At 39.2% G+C, this 20,322-nt stretch overlaps 1 protein-coding gene across 2 annotated transcripts in view; it reads right to left on the bottom strand.

Annotated features, from left to right (window-relative positions):
• Positions 1 to 20,322, bottom strand: part of rsrc1 (arginine/serine-rich coiled-coil 1) — a 107,229-nt gene that overhangs the window by 2,876 nt on the left and 84,031 nt on the right. For both annotated transcript variants that reach the window (XM_077610663.1, XM_077610662.1), the window contains exon 8: positions 1,212 to 1,318. In XM_077610663.1, the coding sequence (XP_077466789.1) occupies positions 1,212 to 1,318 (107 nt within the window). The remainder of the gene's footprint in view (positions 1 to 1,211; positions 1,319 to 20,322) is intronic.

The following is a 20,322-nucleotide window of genomic DNA, read 5'->3' as shown; positions in this document are numbered from 1 at the left end:
ACTATAAGACGCACCGCATTACAAGGCGTACCGCATTATAAGGCGCACCCTCAATGAATGACACATTTTTTCCCATATATAAAGCACACGTAGATATTTCTTGTAATAATATTGCCTGAAAAAATATTGCTTGAAAAAATACATTAAATTTCCACAAGCAGGGCGAGTGGCTAGCGCGTCAGCCTCACAGCTCTGGGGTCCTGAGTTCAAATCCAGGTCACGTCCACCTATGTGGAGCTTGCATGTTCTCCCTGGGCCTGTGTGGGTTTCCTCCGGGTACTGTTATTATTTATCATGGAAATGGGAAAAATCCATCCAATTTTTACATTGATCTAGTTTTGAAATCATAAATGAATCAATGGTATAAAAACACTTCATGCGAGCCAATGCGGTTCAAATTCATTTGACTATGATTTGATCACTCAACGGCATTGAATGTGTTCATATTAACACATGGTTTATAAAGGAGTCAAAATTGGATTGGATGAAAAACAATAACCATAATTAACCACGTAAATTTGTTTTTTTGTATTTTCTTAAATGTACCAAAAAGTGATGGTGAGCAACATGTCTCCAGTGCAGTGGTGGTGAACACATGGCTCTTGAGCCGCATGCGGCTCCCGGCCAAAATGAATGCGGCTCTTTGCTTCTTATCATATTTTGTATTTTTGGTGGCTCTTTGCCTTGTTTCATGTTTCTCTTATTTTTATTCTCTCTTAAAACACACTCAAATTCATCAGGGCCCATTAAAAACAAATATTTAAAAAAATCTGGCAAATTGGATTTTTTTATGCTGTTTCTGACGTGAAGTGTGGCTCTTTGACTCTTACAGTTTCAAATTTTGACTCTTTATGTCTAACTCATTCACCACCCCTGCTCTAGTGCATCATTTATTGAATAAAATATAAATATTTCTGAAAATATATCTATGTAAATGTTAAAACCTCCCAGTTGGAGGCGAACAATATCGTGGAATCTCGACCTTGGTGGACACACGACCTATGTCAGATGCCCCCCGCCTTCTACAAAAAAAAAATCCCAAACAAATTAAATCGGAGGAACATTTCAATAATGACTTGTGTGCTCGCTTTATATCCCCATTGGGTGACAGATCCAGGACGCACCAGTTCGTCTGAATGGCTAACGTTTGATTGGTCCCTGGCGGGGGGGCCCCAATTGATTTAAAGAGCAAAAAATTGCCGCACGGGTACCTTGACGTCGTCCCGAGATGATTTGAAAGCCTGTGGAACAAAGGAGTCGCTCTCGATGGCCTCGATGTCCTTTATCCTTCGCACTTGCTCCTCTAGAGAAGTTCCCTCTGTAAAAAAAAAAATGAAATAAAATAAATAAATAACATGAGAGCAAGTCACCCGGGCGGCCCCGGCTGGCCAAGCGGACTCCGCTTGGACGGACGCAGCCGACTCGATTGCATGTGATCCGTCTGCGTAACGCGGCCTGACGCGTAATGTGACATACGGGATGTTATTTTAATCTTTAAGGGAGATTTGGCGTGCGCCGCCAAGGGCACGTCGCGGAACCTCCGAGAAGGCGAATAAATGCTAACAAAATGAGAGGAAATTACACTGGGAATAATGCATTGTAAAATAATCACAAATAGGAACGCAAACTGGCCGCAATGGAATTTCATTAAGGAGACAAAATGGGATTAGGTTTCATCCATTTTTTAAATCTTTTTTTTTGGCCACAGACGATTGTTGCCGCGGTTCGTCCAATCATGCACAAAGATGGGAAAAGGCTTCCAGTATAAATGACTCCTGCATATAAACACATATCATTCGCGAAGGATGGCTTTTATGAGAGTTGGTGGGATGACCCAAAAGGAAAAGTTTGCCTATGAAGTGCGCCGTTATTGTTTGGGTGTCAATCTTGCCTCCGATCAGTCAATATTCATCCCTTGCTCCCGTGTTTATCTGTCCTCCCTTGCACACACCCATCTGTCCATCTGTCAATCTTACACAAATGTGCAACTATTTGGGTGGTGTGGTTAAAATAAGCACTCTATTGTAAGCGGTACTCGGACGTTTGGTCGAACGGATGTTTGGTAGAACGGACCTTTGGTCAAATGGACGTTTGGTAGAACGGATGTTTGGTAGAACGGACGTTTGGTAGAACGGACATTTGGTAGAACGGACGTTTGGTAGAACGGACGTTTGGTCGCCGGGTTGTTACTGTTGTTTTTTTTATTAGACTCTTTTGCATTCACACTCTCATTGACACTCATTTATTAGCAATGATGCTAATTTATTAGCAATGATGCTAAATTATTAGCAATGATGCTAATTTATTAGCATGACAAAATTGTTGAAAGATTTCAGATATTTTTGTACTTTAAAATGGGTGAAATGACTAAAATAAAAATGCACATATTTGCATGTATATACTTTGATATTCTGAGTATGGCTCTCAAAAAATATAATTTTAAAGTATAAAAGTCTGTCAAAAAAATCTACAAAAAAACATCCCAAATTTTCTACATTTCACTCCAAATTTACGGGCAAAATTGTTCGCAATGACATTGAAAAAAGAGCTATCTTGCACTCAAACACAAGTTTTTTTTTTTTAAATATATAGGCCGTCATTTTGCTAAATTTTTGCTCTAAACGCCTACATTTGAGTTAGGAACATTCGACGTTGGCGTTCATCCTAACCCCCGATTTAAAGCAAACATACCAGAAGAATATCACAGCATATTTGACATATTTCAACAGAAATCAGCAACTTGTCGACAAACTAACATAGCTAAAGTTTGACTGAATTACTATCAGCATTTCCCTTTGGAATAAATCAAATCCAAAGAGAATGTGTTCCACTTGAGAGGCGGCGCTCGTACGTGCAGTTGACTCAGGCACGCCACGCTGTCCGCGTACACACAACTAATACAGAAAATGAATTCAATCCATTAGTTATAACAAGATGGGTGTCACAACACTTGGTCATGGCGTGGGGGTGTTTAATGAATACATGAATATTTGTCTGGGCTTCTCACTTACGCTTGCGCACACCCATAGACACGCAATTAGAACGGCACTCAAACATAACCGGGTTTTGATTTAAACACAGTATAGAATTGGACAAATAAGTAACAATTATGCCCAGGAGCGTGTCATGAGTCATTACAGCGAACGAGACGGCAAAATCAAATCACTACCCAGGCACCATTTTCATTTGGACATTTACCACCCGCATTTTAAACCATTCCAAATGATCCTTTAATGGAAAATAAACACTCTATCCATTCATTTTCTGTAGCGTGAGCCACACGCCAGTGATTTTATTTTAGGTGGTCCGCCCTCCAAAATAAAGGTCCTGCGAGTGTTTGAAAATATCGGATATGTCCACTAGGTCTGCCTTCAAAATACAGCAGGGGTGTCAGACTCGGGTTGGTTCGCTGGCCGCTTTAACGTCAACTTGATTTCACGTGGGCCGGACCATTTTAGATATAATATTTAGATTTTTTAAATTAATGGATTAAAAGCCCTGAATATTCAGTTTTTTTGTAGATCTATAACAATGTTTATTATACCTTTTTTTTAAAAAATATCTTTTTCGATTTTACAAAATGATTTTTGAACTAAAAACACAGAAAAAATGGATTAAAAATTACAATTATTTGTTTAAAAGGGGGAAATCAGGAAATTTAATATACATCTATACTCTTCATTTAAATTTGATCCTAAAACAGAAAGTCGGCACTCATGATTTACTTTCCCGGGCCACACAAAATGATGCGACGGGCCAGATTTAACCCCCGGCCCGCCACTTTGACACACGTGAAATAGAGCGATGTTATTCATCTCCATTAAAAAACTACAAAATGTAAAAATAAACTCGTTTTAAGCTATGTGCAGCCTTTAAATTTGGATTTTAGAGCGACATAATTGTACGAGACTTAAATTATTTTCCAACACATTAGATCGGAATGTCTCTTTAAAAAAATGCGATGAGTGGGCGGGGCTACAGCAATGGTTGATTCAAATATTCTGGTTGGTTAAGTGTCCTGTTGCATCATTTTTATGCTCGCAAATGATAACTTAAACATGTAACTTGGTCAAAATTTGTTCTCGACAACAGACCGAATGTTATTTTTATCTATTTTTATTTTTACAGTTGGCATGTTTGTACTGGCCAAATACTTACATTTTAAGTATTTAAGTACAAAGAAAAGTGGGTAAGAAATAGAGGTCGATTCATGAAGATTGTTTGTTGTTTTTTGTTTTCCAAAATCAAGGGGCGGGGCCCATTTTGGACTGGTCGCAAGTCCACTTGTATGACAAAAAAATAGCTTTTCAGTCCCGTTCGCGCTCAAGTGCAATTTGTAGTCTTCAACAAAGCTATCAATGTCAGACACGCACATCAATGTCGATATCAATGTCAAAGACGCGCAAATGGAAATGCAATCAATCCATTACGACCTCCATTTTTTTGGGGACAAACACATTATGGGTAGATAAGATGACTCGCACATGCTGTTTGTCAGATATCAGCGGCCGAGATATGTATTTCGCCGGGAAAATCCCACACGATGGACTGGCGGAGCGAAAAATCGATAGAATAGCGGGCCGTCGGCTCAAAGGTCAAAGTGGATATTTAATATTGACACATTATCTGACAAATGAATTTAGCTTTGCCCGTGACAGTGACGAGAAGAAGGCGAAAAGGAGCGAGACGTCTTGTGTGTCGGTTTTCAAAGGGATTTTCGACCAGCGCTAGGAAATGGGAGACGCTACGTAAACAACCGCACTGCTTTCATGTCATATTTCCCCCCGCTGTGGTAAATGTTTTCAAAATTCCGGTAATAAACAAACAAAAAATAAAAAACACCAAGACGAATCTATCGTGTTAAAACTTTGCAAGCTAGAGGAATGATTTACGCAAAATTAGAAACGTTTATCCTCAGTCAGGAGGAAATGTAAACAAACTACGACAACACCAGGGATTAAAACTAACGCAATTTCGTGTCTGGCTAGAGTAGAATCGCTGGTTTGAGTGGTTTTGTGTATAAATATACTGTGCGAAAATTGGCAAAATGCCATAAAATCAAATTCCACTTACCGTATTTTCTCGCGTATTAGCCGCATCCGCGTATAAGCCGTAGCCTTAAAATCGCCTTAAAATCGTTGAATTTTACGATTTCTCTTGTATAAGACGCCCCCTTCAAAATTTTCACCTCCATATTCATGGTTTTAACAGGGACTAAAAATGTGTTACTTTGAAGGGAAAATATTAAGAAAAATCCTCGCACATTATATAGTACTTCTGTGATAATGTATGAATCGAAAGGATAATCTGCTGGATTGCCGAAGGGTTGCCTAGTCATAGACAAATTCAAAAAGGAAGTCACGTGAGCAGTACAACCAGGAAGTGTGTGTCTGTAGCGGTCTAGTGTTTGCCAAGTCTCTGGGTGCAATAATAGCATGAGATACACATTACGCAGGTATCAAGGCTGATAGGATAGACCTTCGATCAGCCTTAACAACATGGTAAACATTACGAAGACATGTATCAAGGCTACTTGCGTCTAGACAGTCAGAGCATGTTTAACTACCGATAAAAGGTAAGATGGCGAGGACTGAGCGAGTAATGGCATTTTTTTTTCATATTTTTTGCAAGATACGCCTTTTTAATACATTTAGTTTAGAGTTTAATCTGTTTTTCTTTTCTCTATTTTGAAACAAATGAACATATCGGCCGTAATATCTTGCATTCTGGCGTTTCGTCTTTGTCACCCTGCAGTTTCGTGCATGTCAAGTCTAATTTATGCGCATATGAGCCGCTCCCTTGATTCAGACATCATTTTTTTAGGTACAAATATGGCGTATATTTGAGAAAATACGATATTTAAATAAGTCTCCATAGAGGTTTATGGGCAACCACTGATATGATCCTTTCCCAAATACGCCAATGAAAACCCCCGACCTGACCAAGCCACGGTTCCAAATGATTCTGAGTTCGACCAACGGTAGCAAAAGCGAACAGGTGTGAGGATGCATTTTTCCACGCAAAAGCGGCAGTCATTAGCGAGAAGAGTCGGACAGACAGCCACGCTGACAAGCGGATCAATGCGCTATGCTTCCCTCTAAATGGCTGTTTGTCCACCTCATTGATTAAGAAGCAGAGGAAATCAAACAAGCCAATAGCGGCCTGATTTAGAAGCCGTCAGCGTCCGAGCCTCAGAAACAACCGGTCGCCGATAAAATGGCCACAAGAGGGAACTGTTCAACAATGCATGTCAGATACTCGCGGCCAGTGGAGCGCCTGGCTTGGCGTTGGAGGAGCGTCCTGCAAGGATGACTGGCTACAATTGACCGCAAATTTGGATGTAATGCCAAATAATTTCATTAGCTCAACAGTTTTGCTGAATTGGGGTTCAATAAATAAGAGGTTGTGGCTTTGGGAACGAAGCAAATGCAGCAAATCTTCAATCTTGTTTGCAAAAAAGGTTAAAATTCAATTAGCCGCACTGACGGTATGTTGTATAAACTACACACAAGGTCTTAAATAAATGAATAATAACCTAAAATTTTGATACGATTCCAGACCAAAATGTAAAAATGAATATTTCTGTGATTCAGTTTAATTTTTTTTTCTCTTAGTAAGTAAACAAGTGTGACATCATTTTTGCTATTAATGATCTATACTAGGGTCAGACAGCAGAAAAATACATGATGTAAATTTGATTCTACTATAGTATATCAGTTTATTTATGACCATCGTTATGAAAGAATGACTCTAAATTATACTTTTGTTCTTCAAATGAAAGAGTTGTTTTTATGTAACCATTTAAAACCACTTTAAAAAGTACTAAGTTAAAACTGGTGTCATATAAAGTAAAACTACTGGTGTGGAAGCTAACATTTCTGCGGGTGTGTGCAAATATTTGAATATTTAGTGAAGCATTGGTTGAATTTGTGTAATATTTTACTTTACTCCATCAGTCGTTTAAAGTTCTAAAAATGGACTAAGATGCTTATTTGTAGAGAAACACATGCTCACGCAGCAAAATCCCAGCTTTCAATTAAGTGTCTCCCTACGCAGCTGTAAAGATGAAATTCAACACTCAATTTAGGCCATCTCAGTAGAGAATTATTATTATTTTTTTGCTGCTAATTGATAGAAATTAAGCCATTAATCAAGCCACTAGCCATCACTCAGCCCAGGGAAGAGGAATAGCAACTTTGCTAATAAGCACCATCCCTATTTGAGCCCTCATTAGCATTCATTTTTAATGTAATTATGCGATTCTTTTACAGAGGGCTCATAAATTACGGCTCTTTTGTTGCTGGCTGGCCTTGTAAAATCTAAACTAACGCTTTGTAGTCTGATCTTTAAGGCAATTACTGGCTTCTTTACTCTTTTATCTCGCTGCATTTTCAATAACCTGCTCTCCAATGATTTATCTCGCCTCTTTCTCTCTCTAACCGGCGGCCAACTGCCCCTTCGCCAGCCCCCCGCCATCCCCCCCGTACACCCACCTACACGCGTGACGCACCGACGCACGGCGCCATCCTGTTGTTTACATCTCCATTACACATTTTCCAAATCGCGCAATATTTACGAAAATAACGGCTGTTTTTAGCAGACCCACGTTCAGCTTTTGAGTTTGACTTTCATTCATTCATTTTCTGAACCGTTTTATCCTCACAATGTTCACGGAGGGTGCTGGAGCCTATCCCAACTGACTTTCGGGGACACCCTGAATCGGCAACCAACCAAAAGGAGACAAAAGGACGACCAATCATAGCTAAGGGCAATTTCGAGTGCCCACTCAGCCAATCAGGCATGTTTTTTTGGATTTGGGGAGAACATGAAAACCTGGATTTGAACCCAGGACCCCAGAGTTGTGAGGCCGATGCGCTAACCACTCAAGCCACCGTGCTACTGGGACAATACATATTGATGAACATATACATGTAAATATGTGCCCTCTTTGTGTACTGTCTGCTCCAAAAAAATGGGCTGGTCACATCTAAAACGGGGTATCAGTGCCATCTACTGTCGGTTGCTCATTAGTAATATTTTGCTCCGTCAATTGCAGTGACTTTTTGCGAAGTAATTAAACATCTAGATAATCATAAATTTAAAAACATACTTTTAGATTGGTCGGTGGAAGGTTTTAAGTTCGCACTCCCTTGGTCCTTGCTGTTTTTCTTGGTTAGGTCACTAGCGAGTAATTTGAAGGGGGATCAAAATAAAATTTGGTAGGTACATTTACGGAAAGTACATGCATTGATCCTCAGAGCCAGATTTGGGATTTTTTTTTGTTCTGCCGGTTGGTTGGAGTTCATTTTGAACTAGTTTTTAGTAGTACAAGTTGTTTCCAAGTCCTCCATTTTAACCCCCAACATTTTAAGATAGTCTCCCCTCCCTACACTGCATTTAAAAAAAATATTGGAAAGAGCTGCCAAATTATATTTGTAGTCTACAAAATCTAAGAAATGAAAACAAACTCACTGGAAGAGGCGAGTCAGAAGCCTTCCTCCGTTGCAAGTGGATTCATTAAAAAGGTGTCCGGCACGGGCACTGGCGGGCTAATACTTTTAGAGTGTATCGATTACCAGGACCACGGACAGCTCCTGATGTTTAGCCCTCCGAATGCATCAAGTGGCTAATGAGCAGCTATTAGGCTCATCGATTTGCTGATTTCAATTGATAGCTGGCAGGCCAAAGCTGCATGTCAATATTTGCATAGCTAATAGCCGCTCGCTTCAGGCACTGAGTGGAAGCGAAACGAGGGCGGAAAATAAAAAGCACACCAGAAAACAAAGATGGGGAGTGCGTCTACTCTCGACGTTACGTTTGCGCGAGACGGCAAAGAAGCTGTTTGCAATTGTGACGAGACGCGGCCGAGGCCGACCGGGGGGTCAACGGGCCGCCGAGGAAAAGCCCACCAACAGACAGACGGAGCCAGATGTCTCAAGTGCGTCCCCCAGGACTGGATGCACGTATATATGTATGCTTTTTCAATTGTGGCTGAGAGAAAGAGATGTCCAATAACAGAGCAGGTGGCTAAGCCCGTTTAATGTGCGTTCCCACGAGACACACACACGCACACAAAACGCACAATCATATAGTACCCCTCGCGCTAAAAACCTTATAATCCGCTAGGCTCACAGATCACATCATTAGGTACAATTATACAGGTTTACTACAGGTTTTATCAAGTGCAAGTCCTTTTTAAGGACACTTAGAACTGAATTTTGTGGCAATTCTACAGCAAATCTCAGGGTTAACCTGCTAAAAACTTTCCTAAAATGTATCAAACTAAAATCATGCAATGGAAATTGCCATGACGGGGGAAATTGAACTGTTTTAAGACACTGTCAACACAAATATTACTTAGGAGACATGTGTCAAAGTGGCGGCCCAGGGGCCAAATCTGGCCCGCCGCATCATTTTGTGTGGCCCGGGAAAGTCAATCATGAGTGCTGACTTTCTGTTTTAGGATCAAATTAAAATGAAGAGTATAGATGTATATTAAATTTGCTGATTTGCCCCCTTTTAAATCAATAGTTGTAATCTTTTAATCAATTTTTTCAGTTTTTAGTTCAAAAATCATTTTGTAAAATCTAAAAATATATAAAAAAGCTAAAATAAACATTGTTTTAGATCTATAAAAAACTGAATATTCAGGGCTTTTAATCCAGTTCTTTTAATCCATTTATTTAAAAAAAATCTAAATATTATATCTAAAATGGTCCGGCCCGCAAACCAACCCGAGTCTGACACCCTTGGAATTAACACAATAGCTTTTAGGGGGTTTGTCTCATTTTGACATCATGCAGTTCTACAAACACAACAAATAAACTTATTGTAAAACTTTAAGGGGAATAAGGAGAACATCAATTTAAGTGTATATTATTCAGTTGGTGTGAATGACTTCATGGCCATTTAGTCAACACGTGACACGCTCATCCTGCTAATCACGTTCCTGATTGAAACAACATCGGTGCACGCCATCCGACGTCTTTGGGGTCCGAGAACACAATTTGACCTGGAGTAAGATATGTGATTTGTTGATGCGCTATTTTATACGCTATCTATTTGGCATCAGGAAATGAAATGCAGCTCGTGACTGAATGTGAATACAGGTGCACAAACACACACATGCACACACACGCACTTGTGATAGTCATCGGTGACTCTCCAGTCAATAAAAAAGACGGAATGATAAATTAAAGAGGCAAACAAGCTGCTAATGACAGGATGACACGGAAGCCGTGCCTCAGCTATCTCCTTCCTCACCCCGTTCGCTCATTTTTGGATTATTATGTTTAGAAGACTCTACAGTAATCCCTCGATTATCATGGTTAATGTAGACCAGACATGGCCGCGATAAACGAAAAACCGCGATGTAGGGTCACCTCTATTTATAAATAAATAAATAAATATATCTATTTTTTTTATTTCAGTGCTGATTTTCAGTAGGAAGCAGAAGACAGGGGAGTGGCTTCAAATTAATTTAAAAAAAAATCCCCCAGAAAAAAAATCTGCAATGTAGTGAAACCGCGATATTCGAGGGATGACTGTATTTTACAAATCTCGAATTTTAAACTCAATCTCTATTTAGCAACCATTTACAAATGGACTGAAACAGGATTCATCACCAGAGTGAAACTAATTCAGTCCTTTCAGATTTTGCTTTTTTGACGAACGTGTCAATATTGCTTATGCGGATAAAATATAAAAATGAAGGGATTAGTGCTTTTAATTATAATAGGTTAAATGTTGCTAAAAAAGTCGCATATATGGATCTAATGTTGAATAGATTAGTTCAAAATGGAGAAAAAAAGGGCTATATTTCCCTCGTTTTGACATTTCCGAGGATCGGCACAGCCACAAAATCGGGTGAATAAAAATATCTAATCGGGACATCCTTGGTCTAAAAATTAATTAGTGAGCTAGCATTGTCAAATACACAGCAATTATTCCCATCTTGACAAAGACATCTCAACACTTCGCGGCAACATCAATGCATGACAGAAATGTGTGTGTGTGTGTGTGTGGATGCATCTGGCTAATATCACACACACTCATTAACAGGTGACACTTTTACAGGCTGAGCCGTGAAATCTTAAAAGGTCGCAACCACTATTTCTACAGGCAGCCATTGCCCTAAAACATATTCACATTTTCTTTTCTTATACTTTCTAGGAAAAAAATATTGCATATTTCTACATTTTAGGATAACAGCCAATGTGTTACTGGTGTAGCTCCTTACGAACAGATTTTTAATGTGATGAAACTATCAAAACATGCATTCAAAGGGTTAACTTGATTTGAAACTAAGCCATGGGTGTGTGTGTGTGTATGTTAAAGACTAAGTGGCGAGGTCTTGGTTTTTTCGATCCTTTCCTCTTTTTCTTTTTTTATGTACACGTGTATAAGCCGAGTAAAACACCAAGTAGCTAATTACTTAACGAGAGAAAGCCCTTCAAAATGAAAATGATGTCATCGGAATCCAGGAAACGGGCTCAGCTAACACCAAAATATGCGTACACCACAGTCTTCTTGACGTGGAGCCATCGAGCAAGTCGCTCCGCTTCTAATTGATTCTCTCTTTCATTGGATTGGCTGACGGGATGTGTGTGTGTGCGTGTGTGTTCCGCTGCAAAATATATGAGTAAAGGTCAAAGCCGTGTGCGTTGTGTGTGTTTCGGAGTTGCAATTAATTAGGAAAATGCCCTCAGCCCTCCTTTTCTGACCTCCCTTTTTAGACTAATAATCTTGTTACAGCGCTGTCAGTATACTTACAGTTTTTTTTATGGACAAAATGACCAAAAAACGCATCTAGAAAGAATAAAATGAAATCACCTGACCATAAATTTTTTGATGAATTTAGTTAAAGCATGTTCATTACAAATGTTTGATTTATTTCTATTTTTATTTTTTAGAAGAAAACAACGTCTTTATTTTTTTAAATCTATTTAAACAGTCTTAATTTTAATGTATTTTTTATTTCTATTTGTTTTCATTATTTTTATGTTTAATTTACCACCAATTCAGTGTCAGCTGGGATAGGCTCCAGCACCCCCCTATGCTTAATTAAATCACAAAAAAATGTGGTTGCCAGATCTAGTCCAGCCTCGGTTTTTAAAACAATGCTAATGATGGGATCTTAAAAAAAATGTTTTCTTCTTTTAAAATATAATAAGAAAGCTGATGGGACTTTCAATTTTAACGCCTCAAAAGTGATAAAAAAATCCCCCCAAAAAGCCGCAGGAAAACTTTTCACGATTCCCATTTTTGACACCTACAATATAAAGCCTCGTATTTATACGTCCGCTTTCTTAAAATCCAACATTGACTTTACGACGGCTTCCGTTTGACTGAATTTACATCAAAAAACAATTTACTTTGACAGCAGAGGTCTCACTGTAAATGGTTTTCATCAGACGTCCACTCCCGCTAAAGCCACAAACAACTACACAATTGCTTCTACGTGACCTTTAATGTCTAAACCGCAAGGGTTTGTTGGAGGTGGGTGGCGGTCGGCGCCACCCAAGAGGACCACGGCACTTTGACCCAAATCCGTCTGCGGGTGTGTTCTAATGACTGCAGCCTGGCCACCCGCTAACGCCACCGCCGTGTGTGATCATGTCCAGACCTACAGGTGTTCTGCTTCACCACCCGAGGGGGGCGGGACCGTGTTTTCGCACAACGACGCAGACGATTCGCCGATACATCCACAAAACTGTTATTACATTAGGGGATTTGGGTGGTAATAAAACTAGATATTGGTGAAATGTCAACCATCAGAGAGGACAAATATATTTTTGCTTCGACCTGCTCGATTATTTGTTTGCGATCTACAGCAAGGGTGTCAGACCCGGGTTAACATCAACTTGATTTCACGTGGGCCGGACCATTTTAGATATAATATTTAGATTTTTTTTTAATAAATGGATTAAAAGAACTGTATTAAAATCCCTGAATATTCAGTTTTTTTTATAGATCTAAAACAATGTTTATTTGAGCTTTTTTATGTATTTTTAGATTTTACAAAATGATAATTGACAAGGCCACTAATCATACAATTAATCACACACAGGCCGAAGAGATAAAAGGGGGAGGAGCTGAGATTGAATGGGAGGGGCAATGAGAGAAATGTGCATTACTAAAAAAATCTATAACGCAGTAATTGCCCATCTTATCACCTCGTAATGAGATAAATGGAGAGGAGACGGAAAGGTAAGGACAAACCTGGCAAGCCCATGTTATTTTTTTTTGCATTTCATTTTTTTACCCGCATTTTGGCCGTAAAACGTGCGACAGAGTTTGGGCTTCACTTGGGGAGGGAGGAGAGGGGAAAAAAAAGGTCTCCTCGTGATAATTAAATCTTCTCACACTGATTTTCTGCCAAATTTATTTCCCCCGGGAGCGGAACTGTGATTCAGTGCTTAGCAGCCTTGCATAACTAATGGTCTTGGCGTTGGGTGGTGGGGGGCTACGTTGGGGGTGCCGTGCACCTGAACGAATTGGGAGGAGCAAATAAAGGCAGCCAGTGGCACTTTTCATCTCCAATCAATCATTATTTGGCCGACGCGCGAGCGAATCGGCAGGACGGGGTTTTATGTAAGTTTCAAGCGGACTCTTTTCAAATGGACCTTTGAGGGAAAAGTGGAATTAATTGCAGGCCTGCTCTTCTTCTTTGAAATCGGTCCCGCGGTGCATTGTGGGCCAAAAAGCGAGCTTTTATTCTGGGAGTGAATGAAAACGGCATGGTGAGGGGCTCGATATTGTTACTGGTGGGATTGTGTTGAACATAATAACACAACAAATAAGGCTATTCATCACGAGTGAGGATTGGGGATGAGGCTAATGCCGCGGATCGTTAACAAATCAATAGAAATTTGATTTTTTTTTAAACATTGAAATCACCGGGGGATTCGCGCAGTAATAATTCCTGTCTTGATAAGGTAGTGCAGTGTTTCACTTTTTGTATTGAAAAAATCTCAAGGCACTAGCTAAAATAATCCCAAAACTATTTTTTTTCACACCAATCTAACGTCATTAAAGTTGAGGTTAAAAAATTAATGCAGTTTTTTAACCTTATTTTAATTTTTGACTTTTTCTCTCAATATTATGCAAAATGTCATGTGCAATTTTCGTTATTAACCTCATCAAAAAGAAGAAAAAGAAGAACAAAGTAAGCAAGAACCTGCAACCATCGGCGGTCTAAAAATGACTTACAAAAAAATATATACCGTATTATCTGCACTATAAGGCGCAACTAAAACTTCAATTTTCTCAAAAACCGACAGTGCCCCTTATGTAAGGATCAATATTGGTTCATCCTGCTATGAAATTCCCTTTAGCACAGTTGCTTTGTAACACAACTCCTAACCACTTCAATTACAGCTCCATCTAGTGGATGTATAACACAATCCCCTACTACAGGGGTGTCCGACTCGGGTGGGTTCGCGGGCCGCGTTAACGTCAACTCGATTTCATGTGGGCCGGACCATTTTAGATTTAATATTTAGATTTTTTTATAAATGGATTAATAGAACTGGATTAAAAGCCCTGAATATTCAGTTTTTATAGTTTTAAAACAATGTTTATTTTAGCTTTTTTTCATATATTTTTAGATTTTACAAAATGATTTTTGAACTAAAAACACAGAAAAAATGGATTATTTTTTTTAAATTATTGCTTTAAAAGGGGGAAAATCAGGAAATCTAATATACATCTATACTCTTCATTTGAATTTGATCCTAAAACAGAAAGTCGACACTCATGATTTACTTTCCCGGGCCACACAAAATGATGCGGCAGGCCAGATTTGGCCCCCGGGCCGCCACTTTGACACATGTGCCCTACTACAACCACCACCACTACTGCGCCTTATAATCCAGTGCGCCTTATATATGAAACAAATTTTAAGACGTTTTATAGTGTGGAAAATTCGGTAACGGCATATATTTGACTGCAAAAAGATTCTTTTCTCTTTTTAGGTCAATAACGCCACATGCACAGACTATTAAAACAGTTATCAAAGAATGGCGGAAGACCGAGTCGCCAGACCCAACGCCCACCCCCCCGGAGTCGAACAAGATCTAACAACATCTTTGTTTAACGCCTCGCGTGTTTGTTAATGCGACGAGAAGGCAAACAAAAATAGCTCCCATGTTAAATTTGGTCTCTTGTCCTTCACGCGGCGGCCCAAACGCTGGCCTTGGTAATTAAAACATTTCAAGCGCAAGGCAGTCCCCGGTAGAAGCCCCACCCGCCACCTCCACGCTCCCCGGGTGTGATATGGGGGTCACGCGCCTGTAGATTCTAATTTGCGCGCCATTTGTATTCATGACAGACACGTGCTAAATATTTAATAGCAGCCCGGCAGGAGTTTTGTATTGTTAGGCTTTCCAGGTCAAATAATTTGATTTCCAGGCAGATTACATTAAGCATCAATGTCCAAGCAGGCACTTTCACTTGCCTCTCATTTCCTGGCTTTTATTGCAGCTCAAACCCGAAAGGATATTCGGCTTTGGATCTCACAAGAGCTTCTTATCCGAGGGATTACTTATTATTTTCAATTAGAAAAGGCATGGCGCGGATCGTTAGAAAAAATGCTAAACGGCGGCGCCGGGTGCGAGGGGAACGGTTTGGGGAGGCGTGTCTTCATGACGAAGACAAATTAGGACTACGGCGGAATATTTAGCATCAAGTGGTTTTCATTTTTATTTTTGGTCTTGTGGGATTTGAACCTGGGTGGGTAGACTTTCTGCATCCAATGTAAATTTTGAACGTCAAATTTTGGATTTAAAATTATTTCATGAGAATATCAAGGTGTTCAAGCGTACCAAGCGATCACTAATCTGCATTAACGCTGTCGAAACGTAAAAAAATATTTCCACTATATAAATATTAATGTCAATTATAGATGGGTGGCTGTTAAGCCTCTTAAGATGGTAAAAATGGTGAAATAAAAGTACTTTTGAAGGCAAATAAAATAGGATGTTGGTGTTTTATAGTAATCCCTCGAATATCGTGGTTAATGTAGAGCAAACATGGCTGCGATAATTGAAAAATCACAAAGTAGGGTCACTATATTATAACTTTTTTTTTCTTCCAGTGCCGAGTCCTAGTAGTAGGCTTCCGGTTACGAATTTCAGCGTGGATTTTCACATTTTTATGGATAAAAAAAAAAAAAAAAAATTAATAGCGGAAAAAATTGCAAAGTAGGCTCACTATATTATATATTTTTTTTCAATGCTGAGTTTTAGTAGCAAGAGTGGCTTCTGCTTACGAGATTCAGCGTGGATTTTCACATTTTTATGAATAAAAAAAATTAATCATTAATAATAGCAGAAAAAAATCGCAAAGTAGGCTCACTATATTATAACTTTTTTTTCAGTGCTGAGTTTTAGTAGCAAGAGCGGCTTCCGCTTACAAGTTTCAGCGTGGATTTTTAATTTTTTATGAATAAAATAATAATAATAATTAATAGCAGAAAAAAATAGTAAAAAAGTAGTGAATTCGCGATAATCGAGGGATTACTGTACACAACAGTTGAGAGCCACAATGATGATGATAATTTATCCTCATTATATTTATGACATACTTCCGGTTTAGTTAGTCCTTCCAAAATGAACACTTGGTGACCACAAATATTTGACAAAATGATTGACAACAGAGATAGTTACATAGCAAAGAGGCCTTATTGGATGCCAGGTCGAAGAAGGGGGGGGGGGGGCATCTGAATATTTAATGGACATATAATTCCTCCATGTGCTTGCACACACACCGGCAGACACACCAGTCCAAAAGCACCCCGTGACCTGTCCTACACACAAAGTAATTAGAGAAACAGTCCTTTGGTTTGGCTGCCCAAAGAGCAAACGCTAGGTATATATTCCCCTAATGATGTGGGTTAAAGAGCTATTATACGTCTCATTAAAATATATGATCTCCCAATCTGCTGCTGGTTTGAGCTAATGGCCAGAGAGCGGCACGTGGGAGGCTAAAACACTAGCGTTGTTAGCGCTTTACAGGGCGCACGTTTACATTTGGGACGCCATTGACGGCTGGAGACGTCCTCTCCATTTTGATTGGAGAAACTTGAAAAAATAATTACTACTACGTATATACCGCCTTATAATCCAGTGTGCTTTATATATGGAAAAAAAAAAAAAAAGTGTCATTCATTGAGGGTGCGCCTTAAAATGTGGTGCGCCTTATAATGCAGTGCGCCTTATAGTCGTGAAAATACTGTCTACAAATTCGAAAATTCGGGTGCCAGGAATTTTGTTAAGATAAATCATTTTGAAATATATGTTTTTAAAAATGATTTATAATGACCTCCATGGTTTTTTATTGACTTTTGACAACTTGATCTCTTTTTCAGAAGCACCATCATTTCCGAACAATCCTTTACATATGTATTTTTTTTCTTTTGACCACTGACAGCCTGTTATATTTTTTTCTCGGCTATAATTATATAAACAACTGTTATGTTTGGAGATGCCTATTTAACCTATTGCTACTTTGACCTATATTTGTTCTAGGTTTCTGCTAGGTTTCTCCAATAATAAAAAAAGTATGACTTATATGCATTTTTTTATCCTCTTTATTGTGCATTGTTTGGCCGGTGCGACCTAAAGTCCAAGAAATAGTGTAATTATCTTTGTTTAAAGACACCATTGTTCATTATAAAGTTACGCACGAGTTTCTTTGAACTTGCTAACCACAACCGCTAACAATAGATGTTTATCGATTACGCAGGCGTACCTACAGAATGGCCGGAAACTTTTCTCCTTCATTACTGGCAGTTTCTAATGCAGTTTGCACAACAAAAAGGGAAAAAAATAAATAAAAAAAACAGAATATCACGGATGTCAAGTGAGCCTGGTGGGCATGCAAAGTGCAATCTTTTGACTTGAAGGGATTGGACTCAACAAAAGAGCGATCCTCCCCTCTCATTCTCCCCGCCTTTCATTTCATACGTTTCCTTTTTCAAGCGCTAGCATCATCTGGCTGCCCTTAACCAGCGAGGCAAACATTTCTTTTAAGTGGAGACTACTTTGTTAACTGATGGCCACGGGGCCAGTTATTGATCCCTCTTCTTTGGCTCCGAAAAGCCCTGATGGTGAAGCCTTCCATCATTTTCTCGCAGGGCCTCACCGGCAACGATATTGCACACATGGCTGTTGTTGACATGAATCAGATCCGGGTGGTTTCGATTAGCGCCACGCTAGCGCGCGGACGCGTTGCCGGTCTGCGATCTATTTGTGAACGAGGCGTGTAGGAGGAAGCGTTCCTTCTACTCTTTAAAGGTTTCCTCATTTCGCACGACTTTAGCGATTCGAGTAGAAACTTTCTCGCAGCGTCGACCTCGTAGAAGACCCTGCGGGGAACGCCGAGAATGCCACAAATTCAACTTCGTCCTCATTTTGCACTCTTGTGATTGCGTAAAAGAAAAATGGCTGCCCCGTTGTGCCAGTTCCGGGCATCCCTGTCAACCTGGGCCAATTGCTTATTGTTATTAATGATTGCAATTACCCTTATTAAGCGATAAAAAAAACCAACTTGTTTAATCATATCGGGTGCACTTAAGTCTAAAATTTTCCCCAAAATGGACGGGGTGCCCAATCAGTATGCTCTAAATTCAAGATTCTGTAGTCCCCGAAAAATGGTATTAGAACAACACTACCTGTACTCTGTATGCATAAAAATATGAATAGTCTACCTTGACAGGTATGATAAAGCTGCTATTACGATTATGAGTCTGTTTTTAAAATTTCACAAAAGTTGTTCAGCAGGTTTGACCATGACAGTTTTGTCATCACAATCGATATATCGGTAACCCCAAAAAAGGGAATTACAACAACACTACCTGTACTCTGTATGAATAATAATATGAATAGTCTACCTTGACAGGTATGATAAAGCGATTATGATTCTGTTTTTAAAATTTCACAGAAGTTGTTTAGCAAATTTGACCATGTCCTGATTTCAATCATTTTAATTCAAGTGAGGCTGGAGTTATTTAGCATTAAAAGGGCAAAAAACTCATTTTCTTCCTTCCTCCCATCAGCTGTCAGGCTCTTTAACAAAACAAATGGCTGAGTGTTAAGACCTACCGTATTCATGCATGTACGTACATCTATGTGTATGTATGTATATATGTGCTTATATATATATGTATGTGTACATATATGTGTATGTGCACGTATGTATATATATATATATATATATATATATATATATATATATATATATATATATATATATATATATGTGTATGTGCATGTATATATATATATATATATATATATATATATATATGTGTATGTGCATGTATATATTCATTAACTTACTTATTACCTATCTATTTATGTCTAAAATGCCTTTCCTATTTCTGCATCCTCACCCTCTTGCTACTGTGACAACAAAATTTCCCGAATACCAGATGAATAAAGTTATCCAATAAAGTTATCCAATCCAACCCAATTTTTTGACAGTATTGTCATCGAAATCGATATATCGGGAACCCCGAAAAATGGCATAAGAACATCACTACCTGTACTCTGTATGCATAAAAATATGAATAGTCTACCGACAGGAGTAAAAAAAATAGCTGGCAAACAAGTAGTCACACTTGGTTGGTTAATACTACTATTATATGGTAGGTATAAAGAAAAGGAGGAAAAGAAGAAAAGGTTGCAAAAAGGAGAGCAAGAGGAGAAGGAGGCGGGAACGCATCGCATCCCAACCGGAGCCGGTGACCAAAGAAGGAGTGCAAGGCTAATTACTTTCTGATGGCTGCACTTTCATTGGGCCAAAAGGGCAGCTAACTTTAAAGGTCACACTGCCACACACACACATACACACAAATTACACAAAAGCTACAAGAGCGTCTCGGCCAATAGAAAAACACTAAACACCCACACTAGAAGGAATTATTCTGCGGCTACACGCACGCGCAAAGACGGACAGAAAGACGGACGTGCTCTCATTTATACGCTGCCCTGGTCAGAACAAGGACTGGCCTCATTATTCTGTCTCAGGACTTTTATTAGCAGCAGCATATCCCGTGGAAATGACTCTTGGCTTTATTGGAATGTCTATCGAGATCCGATACGTGCACGAACGGGCCGTCGGGACTTTGGCGCTGCCAGCAAATGTATTTATTCACTGGCTGCGGGGTAAAGAATGCACATTTTCCCTGGCAATTGAATGCTAATGAAGACGGTCTTTGTAGAAAGGCACGTACTCCAAGTTCATGTCAGAAGTGGAGTGCAAATATGAATTAAATATAGGTTGGACTTTAACTTCGTTTTAAGTTGCAGGTGGTACGAG

The sequence above is a fragment of the Stigmatopora argus genome, chromosome 10 (assembly GCF_051989625.1).
Source record: "Stigmatopora argus isolate UIUO_Sarg chromosome 10, RoL_Sarg_1.0, whole genome shotgun sequence".
NCBI classification, from domain to species: Eukaryota; Metazoa; Chordata; class Actinopteri; order Syngnathiformes; family Syngnathidae; genus Stigmatopora; species Stigmatopora argus.
The sequence above is the reverse complement of the archived record's forward strand: the minus strand, read 5'-3'. Positions and strand labels throughout refer to the sequence as shown.